The sequence below is a fragment of the Erinaceus europaeus genome, chromosome 21 (assembly GCF_950295315.1).
Source record: "Erinaceus europaeus chromosome 21, mEriEur2.1, whole genome shotgun sequence".
NCBI classification, from domain to species: domain Eukaryota; kingdom Metazoa; phylum Chordata; class Mammalia; order Eulipotyphla; family Erinaceidae; genus Erinaceus; species Erinaceus europaeus.
In genome coordinates this window covers 34,006,852-34,023,689 of record NC_080182.1, presented here as the reverse complement: position 1 = coordinate 34,023,689, position 16,838 = coordinate 34,006,852, and the positions used below count along the sequence as shown (strand labels likewise).

General features: G+C 45.7%; 1 protein-coding gene and 1 long non-coding RNA gene across 4 annotated transcripts; one reads left to right on the top strand and one right to left on the bottom strand.

Annotated features, from left to right (window-relative positions):
• Nucleotides 1-420: 420 nt before the first annotated feature.
• On the top strand, nt 421-13,280 carry LOC103119863 (histone-lysine N-methyltransferase SETMAR). Its single transcript, XM_007530197.3, has 2 exons — nt 421-603; nt 11,706-13,280. Exons 1-2 carry the CDS (start codon nt 454-456, stop codon nt 12,561-12,563), a joined length of 1,008 nt encoding a protein of 335 aa, XP_007530259.1. The 5' UTR covers nt 421-453; the 3' UTR covers nt 12,564-13,280.
• LOC132535308 (uncharacterized) lies at nt 6,402-16,583 on the bottom strand. 3 transcript variants are annotated; one of them, XR_009547103.1, is made up of 5 exons: nt 16,488-16,583; nt 13,945-14,085; nt 10,156-10,290; nt 8,922-8,976; nt 6,402-6,868 (listed from the first exon to the last, which is right to left on the bottom strand). It is a non-coding gene; the product is annotated as an uncharacterized LOC132535308 (long non-coding RNA). The 3 variants fall into 3 exon arrangements; XR_009547102.1 differs by having other exon boundaries at nt 16,420-16,577; XR_009547101.1 differs by having other exon boundaries at nt 6,404-6,868; nt 13,945-16,577.
• Nucleotides 16,584-16,838: the final 255 nt, after the last annotated feature.

Below are 16,838 nucleotides of genomic sequence, written 5' to 3'. Positions count from 1 at the left end.
GTGGAGGCCCTGGGTTCGAGCCTCACTAAAAACCATTAAGTAGCCACTGGACTCGGCCGTGTCGGGGTTCTCTGGGGCCTCAGCGGGTTTGATTGTTGTTGTTTGGTTTGGGGGTTTTTTTTTGGGGGGGGAGGGGGTAGAGAGCAAGCTGACCTGCACCTTCCTGGGCGCCACGAGGCACCTCACCTGACCCCACACACACTTTTCTTCTTACACTTCTGCTCACGCTCCTGCCAACCCCGCAGGCCACACTAACGCCCTAGCCGGCGCCCGCGGCACCGTGCGTACCTGCCTAGTTCTCTACCTCAGGCCCACACCTGCGCTCCCCGACCGATAAGTCAGGAACACGTGTGCGTGAGCCTACCTTCCGGCCGGGCGCAAACTACAACTCCCAGAAGGCGCCGCGGCCACATCCCGGCATGCTCCGCGAGGGGCTTGGAGAGGCGGCAGGCCATGTCGGCCGGGCGTCAGCGCCGCGAAACAGAAGATTCTGGGGAGGGGCCAGAAGCTCCGGCCGAGAGGCTGAAATTCGACATCGCGCGAGGCCTGGAGAATGTGCCCGTGAGCGCCTGGCCACCGGGGGCGTGGCCAGAGCCCTTCCAGGTAGGAGGGGGGGAGTGGTCCGGGGAGCTTATTGCCAGGGGCGGGGCCATGTGGTGTGGGCGGGGCTTACTGTCGGGCGTGGCTATTACTATGTGGGCGGGGCTTACCTTCGAGGCTGAGTCAACATGCGGCATGGGCGGAGTCTCTCACTAAGCCTAGACTAGGGAGAGCTCTCCTTTGGGCGGGGCCTATTGTACGGGGGCGTGGTCCGTCCTGGTGTGGGTGGGGCTAAAAGTGTCCAGCTAGGGGGCGTGTCCGGAGCCCTCTAAGGTAGTGGGCGGAGCTAAGGGGATAGGTAAACATCATGTGGATGGCTTTCCGGGGTGGTACTCCTACTGGGGCTCTCCAGATTTCTCCACCTTTTTCTTGGCTCATCTCACGACTTTTTGAACCCCGGAATAGCTCCGAAATGCACAGGTTTTTGCCTTTATAAAGATTTAGTTTCATGGGAGAGAATGACAAAGATGAGCGCTGCTCAACTCTGGCACTAGGTGGTGTTGAGGATTGGACCTGGGACCTCTATTATCCCAGGCTTGCAAATTGGGCTGTCTCTTCAATCCTAGTAAGTTTTTAAAGGATTTCTTTTTTTCTTTTTTTTTTATTTCTTTATTGGGGAATTAATGTTTTACATTCAACAGTAAATACAATAGTTTGTACATGCATAACATTCCCCAGTTTCCCATATAACAATACAACCCCCACTATGTCATTTATCATCCTTCATGGACCTGTATTCTCCCCACCCACCCAACCCAGAGTCTTTTACTTTGGTGCGATATGAAAGGATTATTTTAATTCCTATGTGAGAGAGCGTTCTCACTTGCGAGAGAAGCCAGAGTGCGACTTGCCACACACCTACCTAGAATGTCAGGGAGCCTCAGGCTCTAGTAACCAAGTACTTTCCCCCTGCCTTGTGTTAGAGGAGTGTTCTCTTCTCTGCTCACATTCTGAAAGGCAAAACCAGAGGGTGTGTTAGGTCCCTTAGGGGAAGGAGTCTTAATATCCTGGCTTTTGGCCCTGGTTCTGTCCCCGTGGACCTCGGATCTCACCCCAAGGCCCTGATTAAAAAGTTAACCTCAATTAAAACCAGCCACAATTTAGCACAAATAAACAGCTAAGCCTTAGAGTCCTCCTGAGTACAATAGAAATATATTATCTCTTTCCAGGATTGCTCTGAGAATTATAATTACAACCTCTGGTTCTCTGAAAGAATTCAGTAAATATTCACTATTATTACCCCAAAGCTTTGTTGTTTCTCTCTACCTGAACTTAGTCTACATATTACCTAAGGTATGACAAAAAAAATTTTTTTTTTTTTTTTATGGATTGGGAAAAATCACTGGAATTGCAGCTAGGGAAGCAAATTTCAAGACTTAACATTTAACTGCTCCCAAGAGCCTGAGTTTCTTCTACACACTGAAAATATATAAAAGTGAATAGTTCCTGTCACATCCATTATCAACATCACATCTGCCTGTCTGTTCCCACCTATGGTGATTGTGAGACTCAAATCAGAAAATCGATTCAATAACAATTTTCAAAGATGATGGAAAAAATCAGGATACAACAGGAAATTTTTGTCAGAAATGGTTATTATTCCTAATAGTTGTTGGCTGAACCCATATCAAACATTGATCCCTAGAAGCTTATTCCAGACCAAACGCAGCTAAGTGCCTGGTCCAAAACACTGTGTGTTTTCATTTTCCAATAAGAATTGAGTTTCTACAGTGTGCCAGACTGCATTTTAATCTAGGCATAGAGTGAAAATGGTGACAACTCTTCATTATTATGTTTAAGCTTACAAAAGCATTTGGGAAGCCCTTGTTTGCTATAAGGGACGAAGGGGAGTAGGGAACCTTTGTAAATGACCCTTATGCCCACAGTTGATGGGCATAAGTGAAAACCAGGCATAAAAGACTCAGTCCTTCAGCATTCTTAGCTACCCAGCTACATGCAGAGTTCAAAGTTGCAAAAAGATGGCAACAAGAGTTTATAATCTCACCAAGAAGATAATGTGCTTGAAACCTTTAAATGACAAGCTTAAAGTGCCTGCAATTAGCTAGCTTCCATCTATATAGGGGACACAAAGCCTTCCTTATGAACAGTCAAAACAGCTAGCTCGCTCACACCAAAGCCTGCCTTCAAAGGTGCATGTGCACAGAAGAACTAAGGCATGAGAAACTTGGATCAAAAAATAGCTGAGTCTAGTGTGCTTTGGGGCAGGCACTGTGCAGAAAAGGCAAAAAGAACATCCAAATGCTCAGACTGGCAACAAGCATACCCTAATGCCGTCAGTGTTGATGCCAAGTAGAAAGTGAAATACTTGAATTTATTGCACTCAGAGTTGGATTCAACTCCTTTTTTTCAGGGCCTCTAAGACTAGCTTCAAACATTCTTTTTAAGGTTTCAACTTGACCTTGAAGAGAAGTATCTGGCTCACAGCCTCCTAATAGCTGCTTGGAAAAAAAAGAAAGAAAGAAAAAACTCAGAGGGCGCCAGGCCAAGAACAAAGATTCTTCTGTGTTTTTAAAACAGCCAAAAAAGGAATGAAGATTTTTCACAGCACTTCCTTAAAATTCAGAACCAAGGCCTCTAGTTTCAGGCTCAGCAGACTACACAAGATCAGTCTTCGTTTCCTGGTGCCATGGTACAGAATGTGACTCAAAAATTGGAAGTCAGACTTCCAATCTAAAGGTATCTAGAGTGGCAATCAAGTGGTTAAAAATATATTTCCCAAGACTGGGAGATAGATGAACAGAGAGAATCATGCCTTCCTATATGTGGTACCCTGAGTTCAATCCCTAATCACACATGGGAGCACTGTGGACAACCAGCACCACATGGAGCTCCATGGATGGAAAAGTACTTCTCTCTCTCCCTCTCCCTCTCCCTCTCCCTCTCTCTCTCCATATATATATATATAGTGTTAATTTTTATTTTTTAATTGGACCAGGGAAGCCACCCTGCATACAACACCTGCATAATGCCCTCTGGTTATTCCCTAGCACCACATAATGTTAAATATATATTTCCTAGGGCCCAGATAGTGGCTCAACTATCAAGTGCATACTTTCCTTGCATGGGGCCCTGGCTTCCCCAGAACCTTAGAAAAAAACTATATTTCTTGAGCCACCTGCTCTGTGCTCCATACTAAAGAGAGGACCCTGTCCCCCTCACCACACCACACTCCAGATCTCATGGCCTGGCCTTTCCTCAAGATGTGTGTTAGAAAGAGTAGTACAGTAAGTTAAGTACACATGATGTGAAGCACAAGGACCAGCGTAAGGATCCCAGTTCGAGCCCCCGGCTCCCCACCTGCAGGTGGGTCGCTTCACACGTGGTGAAGCAGATCTACAGGTGTCTACCTTTCTCTCCTCCTCACTATCTCCCCCTCCTTGCTCCATTTCTCTCTGTCCTATCCAACAACGACGACAGCAATGACAACAATAAAAAAAGAAAGATAAGATCTACATATTGAGGACAACTAGAGGGCTCTGCACTTCATGCTTTTAGATCCGAGAATTCATATTATGAATGCGTGCAAGTCTAACTCAAGAAGAGAGAAACTGGGGGTGAGGAAAAAGATGAGAGAGAGAGAGAGGGAGTTTTCATTCTTTAGCATGTACCCTCTTGTTGCTACTATTGCTTCTTGGGTCATCACATTTGGTTTCCTCAGGCTGGGAGGTACGGATAGACCCACCAACACTCATGTCCAGTGAAAAAGTAATTACAAAAGCCAGAACTCCTACCTTCTGCACCCCAAAAATAATTTTTATCCATATTCCCAGAGTCAGAGAAATGTCATGGGAAAATGACCATAGGGCTCTGAAACCCATTTCCATCAAGACCTTGAGAGAGAAGAAAAAAGGAGGAAAGACATTCAGAAGTAGTAATAGGTGTAAGAGTGACTTAAAAAGGAAGAGACAGGGACCAGGTGGTGGTGCACCTGATTAAGCACATACACTACAGTGCGCAAGGACCCAGGTTCGAGCCCCTGTTCCCCACCTGCAGGGGGAAAGCTTCACAAGTGGTGAATCAGGGCTGCAGTTGTCTCTCTGTCTCTCTCCTCTATTTCCCCCTCTCCTCTCAGTTTCTGTCTCTATCCAATAATTAATTTAATTTAATTTAATTTAAAAAAGGAAGAGACAGCAGGACCATAGGGGAAAAATGGGCAGATAGATTGATAGATAGATAGGTAGATAGATAGATAACCCATATCTGTGACCTTGGGAGAACCATTGCATTTTTCCAATGGAGGGAATGGGGATACAGAACTCTGATAGTGGGGATGGTGAAGAATTGCACCCCTGTTAAGTCACAGTGAAAAAGTAAATAAGTTTAAAAAATTAAGTTTCCTGTTAAAAAGCTTGAAATCTCCACCGAGTTCTCTAAGACTCTGGTTTCCAGTGTGCACACATTACAGTGCAAAAGGACCGGGGTTCAAGCCCCCATTCCTCAAAATAAATCTGCCATTAAAACAACTTTTTGGCACTTTGCTTACAGACCTGAGAAAAAAAAAAATTAAAGCTTATGCCACAACACCACCAAAAAATAATAATCCCCTTCTCACTGCACCCTTATATTTTCCTGAGTGGTCCTTTCTAAGTCCCCACAGACACTGTAGTGGGCACAAGAAGAAGACTACTGACAGAGGGAAAATCTGTGTAGCTCAGCTTTTGTTCACCTGCCTTGAGAGAGAAAAGCAATGACAGGTAGGAAAATGATGACACAGTCCCTTCAGTGTGACTGTGACCTGGGGACAGTTGAAACCAGGAAGTTCAACTGCAGAAGCTCTCTTTTTTTAAATTTATTTCTTTATTGGGGAATTAATGTTTTACATTCAACAGTAAATACAATAGTTTGTACATGCATAACATTCCCCAGTTTCCCATTTAACAATACAACCCCCACTATGTCATTTATCATCCTTCATGGACCTGTATTCTCCCCACCCACCCACCCCAGAGTCTTTTACTTGGGTGCAATATGCCAATTCCATTTCAGGTTCTACTTGTGTTTTCTTTTCTGATCTTGTTTTTCAACTTCTGCCTGAGAGTGAGATCATCCCATATTCATCCTTCTATTTCTGACTTATTTCACTTAACATGAATTTTTCAAGGTCCATCCAAGATCAGCTAAAAACGGTGAAGTCACCATTTTTTACAAATGAGTAGTATTCCATTGTGTATATATACCACAACTTGCTCAGCCACTCATCTGTTGTTGGACACCTGGGTTGCTTCCAGGTTTTGGCTCTTACAAATTGTGCTGCCAAGAACATATGTGTACACAGATCTTTTTGGATGGATGTGTTGGGTTCCTTAGGATCTATCCCCAGGAGAGGAATTGCAGGGTCATAGGGTAGGTCCATTTCTAGCCTTCTGAGAGTTCTTCAGACTGTTCTCCACAGAGGTTGGACCAATTTACATTCCCACCAGCAGTGCAGGAGGGTTCCTTTGACCCCACACCCTCTCCAGCATTTGCTGCTGTTACCTTTTCTGATGTATGACATTCTCACAGGAGTGAAGTGATATCTCACTATTGTTGTCTTGATTTGCATTTCTCTGACAATCAGAGACTTGGAGCATTTTTTCATGTGTTTCTCGGCCTTTTGGATCTCTTCTGTGGTGAATATTCTGTCCAAGTCCTCCCCCCATTTTTGGATGGGGTTATTTGTTGTCTTGTTGAGTCTGGCAAGCTCTTAATATAAGCTGGTTATTAAACTCTTATCTGATGTATGGCATGTAAAGATCTTCTCCCATTCTGTGAGGGGTCTCTTGGCTTGGGTAGTGGTTTCTTTTGCTGTGAAAAAGCTTTTTAATTTGATGTAGTCCCATAGGTCTATACTTGCCTTAGTCTTCTTTGTAATTGGATTCATTTCATTGAAAATGTCTTTAAAATTTATGCGGAAAAGGGTTCTACCAATATTTTCCTCTAAGTATCTGATAGTTTGTGGTCTCACATCCAAGTCCTTGATCCACTTGGAATTTACTTTTGTGTTTGGTGAAATACAGTGATTCAGTTTCATTCTTCTGCATGTTTCAACCCATTGTTTCCAACACCATTTGTTGAAGGGACTCTGCTTTCCCCACCTAATAGTATGGGCACCTTTGTCAAAGATTAGATGTCCATAGGTGTGGGGCCTGCAGAAGCTCTCTTTCTCACCACCCACTGAGGTAGCCTGCATAGTCCACACTGAACACTGAGATGTCAGCAGCCAGAGTTCACTTTTTACTGGATCTTCTCATCTTTTCTTCACAGCTACCTAAATAATAGAGCAGAACTATTTAGAGAGATTAAGGGAGGTGCCAGAGATACAGTCTGCTGTACATCTAAAATCGAAGGTGAAGCTACACTCCCAAATTGTCATGAACCAAAGGTAAAGCATGCAAACTGATCTGAGCATCCAGAGAGAGGTGGTTCAGCAGATAGAGTCAGGACTTGGGTGCGTGAAACCCAGCACCACATATTCCAAAGCTATGTGCCAATGTCTTAAAAAGTAAATAAATACTATAAAATCTAGAAATGACATCTAGAAGAAGTTAAGGAAGCTAATTTTTTTTTTTTTTTGCCTCCAGGGTTATTGCTGGGGCTCAGTGCCTGCACCATGAATCCACTGCTCCTGGAGGCCATTTTTTTCCCCTTTTGTTGCCCTTGTTGTAGCCTTGTGGTTATTGTTGCTGTTGGTGTTGTTCGTTGTTGGACAGGACAGAGAGAAATCAAGAGAGGAGGGGAAGACAGAGAGAGGGAGAGAAAGATAGACACCTGCAGACCTGCTTCACCGCCTGTGCAGACTCCCCTGCAGGTGGGGAGCCAGGGACTTGAACTTGGACCCCTACATCAGTCCTTGCACTTTGCGCCATGTGTGCTTAACCCACTGCACCACTGCCCGACCCCTGGAAGCTAATATTTTGTACCAAACACTATTTACGATGTTATTTCACTCAAATGGCTGGGGACCAAGTGATGACACACCTGGTTGAGTACATGTATTACAATCCACAAGGATGCAGGTTCAAGCCCTACTGCTGGGGGGGGGAGCTTCAGAAGCAGTGAAACAGTGCTGCAAGTGTCTCTCTCTCCTTCTCTATGCCTCCCTCCCTCCTCAATTTCTCTAAATATTTTTAAATATATCTGTATTATTAAAATATATGTCATGAGCATCCTAGTCACTGCTCTACTCTGCCCTCATATAGGAATTATTCTTCTTTTAAACCAAAGCTCTAGGGCCTTCCTGTCTGACCTCCCGCATACATCCCTCCAGTGTCACCTCCCAGATAGAAACATCATTAAGTCTTTGGCTGTGTGTGGCTTTGACTAAACTTCTCAGTCACCTCCTGGAGCCATCCTCAGCTTCCACCCTGGGTGTAGCAGTTGAGACTTGCCTACTTGGAAGAAACATAAGTGCTACATGATCTGACTCGAGCAGAGCCGAGCAGGAGCTTTCTGCCGTAACAAAAGAGTCCTGGGGAGGTAATAATGGTGGCCATGTCTGGACCCTAAAACTCTGGCCTTGACCTCAGACCCTTCTCTATCCCCCACCGTCATATGCCCTTGTTCCCTGGATACACGTACGGCAGGTGTCAGCAGGGTGATTGAACTGAGAGGGCCTGGTGAACACCCAAGGGCTTAGCAGCCTTCACCACCCCCACCATCCCCACCACCCCTGCGGCAGAAGTGGCAGAATCCCATCTCACCTGTCTGCTTTAGGGCCTGTGCCAGCCATGAACCAAAGGCAGCTGGAAAGAGCAGATGGTGTTCTGAACCACTCAGAGGTGTGTGTGTCTGTGTGTCTGTCTGTCTGTCTGTCTGTCTCCTGGAAAGTCACCGCTGTCATCAGAAAAAAAGAAAAGGAATAAACTGAAACAAGCACCCCCCAGGCTTGAGCTCTTGGCTTAGGATCTGTGCATGCATATATTTTCTCTCCCTATCTCTTGTCTGTCACACCTTTATTTACTTTTTTTTTTTTTTTCCTCCTCCAGGGTTATTGCTGGGCTCGGTGCCTGCACCATGAATCCACCGCTCCTGGAGGCCGTTTTTTCCCCCTTTTGTTGCCCTTGTTGTAGCTTCGTTGTGGTTATTATTATTGCCCTTGTTGACACAATTCATTGTTGGATAGGACAGAGAGAAATAGAGAGAGGAGGGGAAGACAGAGAAGGGGAGAGAAAGATAGACACCTGCAGACCTGCTTCACCGCCTGTGAAGCGACTCCCCTGCAGGTGGGGAGCCGGGGGCTCGAATCGGGATCCTTACGCCTGTCCCTGCGCTTTGCGCCACATGCGCTTAACCCACTGCGCCACCGCCCGACCCCCATTTACTTTTGTTTTAATGTTTGTGGTCCTGGGCTATGGAGCAGAACAGAGGCCACAGATCCTGGAAAGAGTGTCACAGACTGTGAGGATTTAAGCACAAGTCAGCAAACTCCCCATTCATACCCCCAAAGTTAGCCTTCAGACACTCAGGTTTTAACAGGTTGTGTGGGATAAAATCACTTGAACAAAATGTCAGCTCAGACACCAGAATATGTCTAAAAAGAATGATTTTTCTTACTTATTTACTTATTAATTTATTAGTAGAGACAGAGAAATTGAGAAGGGAGGTCGAAGTAGAGAGGGAAAGAGACAGAGAGACACCTGCAGCCCTGCTTCACCACTTTTGAAGCTTTTTCCCTGGGGGGGGGGGGGCAGGGGCCGAGCCAGGGTCCTTGTGCACCGTAATGTACACAAGGTTGCATGCACCACCACCTATCTCCCAAGAGAATTATTTTTCAATATGCTATTAGATACCTGGACAAAATAGAAAATCAGAAAAGCCTTAATTACCACCTGTCTCCCAAGAGAATTATTTTTCAATATGCTATTAGATACCTGGACAAAATAGAAAATCAGAAAAGCCTTAATTAAACCATAGTCTTCAAATGATTATAATTGTATCATCATTTTTCTAACTCAGTAAAATACCTGTGTGTTTACATGCTGCTTTGTTGACCTTGGATAGAGGAGAAAATGGAAATAAAGTAATTTGTGATGCTTATTGGTACTTGGGACAATGATTACATCCATCAAGGGGAAGATTCTCTTAAAGCAAGAAGTCCATCTGGAAATCTGTTAGCCTTGACAAGGTGTCTGTAGCTCTTTTAGAATCAGAGATCAGTTGTAATCTAATTCTCTAAGGGATCGTAGATTGGACTGCAGAATAATAAGAATAAACTGCAGAATAAGTTTTTTTTTAGCTCTCACTGGATTCCCTATAATCTTTTTTTTTTTTTTTTTTTGTCACCAGGGCTATTGCTGGGGCTCGGTGTCAGCATGACAAATCCCCTTTCCTAGAAAATTAAGAGGGATAGAGGAGACAGAGAGGGAGAAAAAAATAGACCCCTGCAGAACTGCTTCAGCACTCGTGAAGCTTCCCCAAGGAAGAGGAGCAGGGGAGGAGCAGGGGCTCAAGCCTGGGTCCCTGAGCATGGTAACGTGTGTGCTGAACCAGCTGCACCACCACCCAGTGCCCAAGCTTTTCAGGAGACACAAGAGAACAAACCAAGACCCCACTCACATGTGATTCTGCTAAGTGGCCTCCCTGACTTGGCTTTTCCGTTGTGTATACTTAGAGGGAGAGACACGAAAGCACCATTCCACCATCCACAGAACTCCCTTTGTCTCCATGTGGTGCCGAGAGTGAACCTAGGACCTCACACAGGGAAAGGGAAAAAAAAAAAAAAAAAAAACCTCACTCTGCCCACTGTACTATCTCCCAGCCCCTCCTCAGGCATTTCAGCAGATTGTGTTTGTCCTTGTTGGCTCTTATATATGAAGGGAGTGGGAGTCTCAGCCAGAGTTACTTGAAACTTTTTCTTTATATTTTTCATTTTTTAATTTTATTTATTAATTATTGGATAGAGACAAAGCGAAATTTAGAGGGAGATAAAGAGGAAGAGAAACCTGCAGCCCTACTTCACCACTCATGAAGTTTTCCCCTGCAGGTGGGGACGAAGGGCTTGAACCTGGCTCCTTGCACACTAATGTGTGCTTTTTTTTTATATATATCTATATATATACAGTTTTTGTATTTTCCTTTTTGTTGCCCTTGTTGTTTTTACTGTTGTAGTTATTGTTGTTGTTATTGATGTTGTCGTTGTTAGATAGGACAGAGAGAAATGGAGATAGGAGGGAAAGACAGAAGGAGAGGAAGATAGACACCTGCAGACCTGCTTCACTGCTTGTGAAGCAACTGCCCTGAAGGTGGGGAGCCGGGGGCTCGAACCCGGGTCCTTACGCCGATCCTTAAACTCCGCCGCCACGTGCACTTAACCCTCTGTGCTACTGCCCAACTCCCTAATGTGTACATATAACCAGGTGCTCCACTGCCTGGTGCCATTGAAACTTTTTTTCTTAAACATATTTTTTAATATTTTTACTTATTTATTACTGGACAGAGACAGAAAGAAATTGAGAAGGGAGGGAGAAGTAGGGAGGGAGAGCTACAGAAAAGCACCTGCAGCCCTGCTTCACCACTGGTGAAGCTTCCCCACTACAGGTGGGGACCAGGAACTTGAATCCCACAGTTCTTGTGTCTGTGCCACTGCCTGGCCCCCTCTTAAACATATTTCATATTTATTTATTTATTTATTACCAGAGCCCTGCTCAGCTCTGACTTATGGTGGGGTGGTGCTGGGGATTGAACCTGGAACCTTGGAGCCTCGGGCATGAGAGTCTGTGTACATATCCATTATGCTAGCTCCCCCACCCTAAACATTTTTTCAGTGCCACCAGGTTATTACTGAGGCTCCATGCTGGCACTTCAAATCCACCACTCCCAGTGGCCATACTTTCCTTTCTTTCTTTTCTTTCTGCCTTTCTTTCTCTTTCTTTCTTTTCCACATGGTAGGAGAGAGAGACAAATGGGGGGTGAGAGAAAAAGAGAAAGATAAACACCTACACCTGCAGACCTGTTCCACCACTAGTGAAGTGTCTGTGCCCCCACCCCCTGCAAGCCTGCGATACCTGCGGTCCACTAGGTGTGCCACTGCCCAGTTGCCGCCACCGCTTGAAACTTCTGCCCCCTGAGGCCAGTGGTACAGGCTGATCTCGCTCTCTGTTTTGCAGTATTCACCGGACCTCGTGGCAGGGCCAGGGGCAGACTCGGACCCCTCCCAGCTCTCCTTCCCAGGGTGCGAGTGTTTGGAAAGACCCTGTCTCCCGGGCTCCTGCTCCTGCCTGCGACACGGGGACAACTATGATGACAATCTGTGCCTCCTGGACCTGGACTCCACAGGGGCCACGTGTGCCAGGCCGGTGTTTGAATGCCACGCCCTGTGCCCGTGCGGCGAGGACTGCAGGAACAGGCTGGTCCAGCGGGGGCTGCAGGTGCAGCTGCAGGTGTTCCAGACCGACGCCAAAGGCTGGGGGCTACGCACACTGGACCCCATCCCCCGTGGCCGCTTCATCTGTGAATATGCCGGGGAGCTGCTGGGCTCGGCCGAGGCCCAGAGGAGGAGCGGGCTACAGGGCCTCCGGGACCCCAACTACATCCAGGCTGTGCGGGAACACGCGAGTGGTGGGCAAGTGCTGGAGACCTTCGTGGACCCCGCCCGAGTGGGGAACGTGGGCAGGTTCCTGAACCACTCCTGCGAGCCCAACCTGCTCATGCTCCCCGTGCGTGTCCACTCCATGGTGCCCAGGCTGGCTCTGTTTGCCGCCAGGGACATCCTGCCCGGGGAGGAGCTCTCCTATGACTACTCAGGAAGGTTCCGGAATGGCCCCGGCGCTGAGGAAGAAGAAAGGCTGGAGCCCGGGATGCCCAGGAAGCCCTGCTACTGTGGAACTGTCTCCTGTACTGCCTTCCTGCCCTACGACAGCTCCCTGTACCCATCCTCCCTAAAGCCCCCCATCCCTGACGAAGGAGGAAGAAGCATAGGGGAGAGCCCACCGAGTCCAAGACCCTGTGACTTATGGAATATGTGATCTGTTTCTCTAATTATTAAGCGCTATGTGTTAGAACCAGTCATAATAGAAAGCCTTTGCTTTCTCTTGCTGTTCCTAGCTCCAGCCTCCAGCGGTGTTTGGCCAACAAGGGGCAAACACAGATAACAAGTCAAAAGGTCTTACAGGCAAAAGAAGCCTTATCTTATATCCCTGAGCTCTGCCAGCATCCTTGGGGAAAGGTCAGAAGTTACAAAGTGAACACAAAATTTTGATGTGATCATTGGAATTGGAGATAACAAATCTGATAAAGAGTGGTTTACATACTAAGGAGAGATATTATTCAAATACATACTCCCCTAATATGTTTGTATTTCCCTAAGATGTTTATACTTGTTATCGCTATATGTGCATATACTCAATAAAAAGACAGAGGACCAGCAGTAACAAATGCTAGAGAGGTTGTGGGGGCAAAGGAACCTTCCTGCACTGTTGGTGGGAATGTCAATGGGTCCAATCCCTGTGGAGAACAGTCTGGAGAACTCTCAGAAGGCTAGAAATGGGCCTACCTTATGACCCTGCAATTCCTCCCCTGGGGATATATCCTAAGGAACCCAACACACTCATCCAAAAAAATTTGTGTATTCCTATGTTCATAGCAGAACAATTTGTAATAGCCAAAACCTGGAAGCAACCCAGGTGTCCAACAACAGATGAGTGGCTGAGCAAGTTGTAGTATAAATATACAATGGAATACTACTCAGCTGTTAAAAATCATGATTTCATCGTTTTCAGCCCATCTTGAATGGACCTTGAAAAAAGCATGTTCAGTGAGATAAGTCAGAAACAGAAGCATGAATATGGGATGATCTCACAGGCAGAAGTTGAAAAACAAGATTAGAAAACATTAAGCAGAACTTGGACTGGAATTGGTGTATTGCACCAAAGTAAAAGACTCTGGGGGGGAGGGGGGTTCAGGTCCTGAATATGATGGCAGGAAAAGAAAAAAAAAGAAAGATGGATGGCCAGCCCCCCTCACACACATTACTCACTAAAGCCCCATCTCCAGAGGTATACTGTCCCCCACTCCAGATCCTGCTCTCACCAACAGTGATCATGTGAAGTAATGCATTCTATCCATTCATGATGGAAAGCCCAGACCCCAGGATAGCTGCATCTCCCAGGGACAGAGACCAGAAGGAACCAGCAGGTTCTAGCTCAGTCTCTATCTAGGGTCCCCTCCCGCAAGCAGTCCCTGATGCTCGGGGGGTGGGCGTGGGGGGCAGTTTCCAGCTCTCCTCTGCCTAACTGTGTGTTCAACTCAAGAAAAGAACAAAGACCACCAGCTACTGGGTAATGCCCTTCTCTCCTCCCTGATGGCACCTGCCCTTCAGCTGGGCTCCTGACTGCCCAGAGCACTCACCCTTACTAGCCAGAGGTGGTCAAGTGAGCTAGTGAAAGCAGGCAAATGGTGATGTGTCCCTATGCCCTCTTCCTTTTCATTGGCTAGAATGTAGGTGTGATGGCTGGAGCTGGAGCATCTATTCTGTGCTCCAAAATGACCCTGGAAAAGGAAAACGCACATTAGCAAATCGACAACACTGAAAGGACTCGGAATTCCCAGTGCTGTGGAACATTCCAGGTCGAGCACCCTCTGGCCTCCCTCATCTGTGAACATGAGGCTTTTGAGTGTTCCAGCCCTGGCACTGAAATTAATCAGAATAATAATACAAAAAAAAAAAAAAAACTCTGGGGCTGCCATCAGTCTTACCTGTAATAAAGCTGATAGTTCAGTTTCTGGCAGCCTAGTTCTTTCTCAACTGCTTCGAAGTTTGAATCCAGGAGAAGGGGCAAGATTATCACCTTCAGAAAAACCTAATTATCACCACCAACAAAATATTACCATGAAAAGGGCTTCCTTACTTATAACTGAAAGTCACATACATACACCAATTATAAAACCTTCATAGCCATCAAAACAGCTCACTTAGTGAACCTGCTTTGTCACATGTTGAACTGAGTCTCCACTGCACTGGAGGAAGTGTTAGTGCTGGGATGGTATCTTCCATTCTGGTTTGTTTTACCTGCAGGGTTATTGCTGGGGCTCAGTGTCTGCACTGTGAATCCACTGCTCATAGAGGCCATTTTTCCCATTTTGTTGCCCTTTTTTTTTTTTTTTTTGGTTATTGTTGTTAAATAGGACAGCGAGAAATCGAAAAAGGGAAAAACAGATAGTGAAGTGACCCTCCTGCAGGGGCTGGAACCTGGATCCTTATGCCAGTCCTTGCACTTTGCACCATGTGTGCTTAACCTGCTGCACTACTACCTGGCCGCCTCTGTCTGTGTCTTTCTATCTGAAAAAGTTATCTCAGAACAGTGAAGCCCAGTGATGACAGCAAAAAATATAAAAATGCATCAAAAGAACCGGCATAAGCATCCCGATTCAAGCCCCTGGCTCCCCACCTGCAGGGGAGTTGCTTCACAGGTGACTCTCCCCCTCTCTGTCTTCCCCTCCTCTCTCCATTTCTCTCTGTCCTATCCAACAACGACGACGACATCAATAACAACAACAACAATAAAAAAGAAAAACAAGGGCAACAACAGGGAAAATAAATATAAAAAAACTTTAAAAAAGAAATGCATCAAAAAATATTCACTATACATGTATAGAACCTCATTAATTCATACTTCTAAACTTCAGTATCCTCATTCATTTATGGATTGATGACATGAAAATAACCCTGCCATCACCACAGAGGGGAGTGGGAGCTTTATAATTCCATTTCTACTTCTAGAGAAGTGGGCATCTCTCACTTTTTTTTTTCCTTAAAGAAGAGATGCTACTCAAAGTTACTATAGAGGCTTATCAGTTTTACTTTGAAAACTAAAATAATACTACTTAATAAGTTTAGTGGACCAAGCAGTGTATGCCTGGTTACACACACAACTCATCATGCAAAAGGATCCAGGCTCAAGCCCCTGGTCCCCACCTGCAGGGGTAGGGGGAGAGGAGGGGAAGTTTCACAAGCTGTGAATCTACAGGTGTCTCTCTGATCTTCTCACTTTCTGTTTCCCCCTTCCCTCTCAATTTCTCTCTGTTCCAGCAAATAAAATAATTTTTAAAAGGAAAACTGGCACAGAGACACCAAGCCCCAGAGATAAACCTGGGGGCAATTTTTTAAAATTAATAAGATAAATTAATTTCTTTAGTACATTTATATTCAGGGGCTGGGTGGTGGTGCACCTGGTTAAGTACGCATATCACCATGTGCAAGGATCCAGGTTCAAGTTCCCACTCCCCACCTGCAGGGGGGATGCTTCACAAGTGGTGAAGCAGGTCTGCAGGTGTCTATCTCTTTCCCTCTCTATCTCCCCCTCCTCTCTCAATTTCTCTCTGTCCTATCCAATTTAAAAAGAAAAGTGGACAAATGGCCACCAGAAGCAGTGGATTCCTAGTGCCAGCACCAAGCCCTAACGATAGCCCTGGAGGAACATAAAATAAAATAAATAAACTCTACTTCAGGAGTTTGCATACTTTAAACGTTATTTATAACACATGACTCCCATATGTCATCATAAATAATGGTATACTTTTTTTTAAAGATTTTATTTATGAGAAAGATAGGAGGAGAGAGAAAGAACCAGACATCATTCTGGCACACGTGGTGCCAGGGATCAAACTCAGGACCTCATGCTTGAGAGTCCAAAGCTTTACCACTGCGCCACCTCCTGGACCACAAATAATTGTATACTTTTAATGAGCAAAGTGTACAGCATGTGAATCATATCTCAAAACTGCTGAAATAAGTATATAAGGTTCTCATTCACCTATAATATCATCAGAAACGGTTTTATTGCGGACAGAAGAAAGTTTTGGTATTCATAAAATGCTCCATACCTACAAATGGGTGATGTCTGAAACAAAACAAAACCTCCCTCCAAACAACACACTCCCTTCCTGCCCACCTTCCACTCTGGCTGGATTCTCCGAAGCGGTCCTGCTTTCTGTGAGACTGTCCATGCTCTTGCTCCAAAAGGGCTTCTCCTAATAGCTGAGCCACTGCTTGCAGCCAAGAACATTCTGATCCTGGAGAAGTGACGGGCTCACTCACTGCTCTGCAGGTTCCCTGGCTGCTTCCTTATGCCCTCGCTCTGTCCGACAGCACAGTCCGGAGCCAGACGCTTGACCAGAACAGCCTGCAGCAGGAAGTATCATGCCACGTGGTCCCTCCATAAGTGCAGACTCTTAGGACTGTGTGTAGGTAGTCATGAACACACTCGGGTTTTTTTGTTTGTTTGTTTGTTTTTAACTTTTAA

Bases quoted from the DNA above. Each gene is read 5' to 3' on its own strand.
- LOC103119863 (XM_007530197.3), top strand. From the start codon at position 454: ATGTCGGCCGGGCGTCAGCGCCGCGAAACAGAAGATTCTGGGGAGGGG. The intron at 604-11,705 runs GTAGGAGGGGGG...TCTGTTTTGCAG, and splicing joins CGTGGCCAGAGCCCTTCCAG to TATTCACCGGACCTCGTGGC.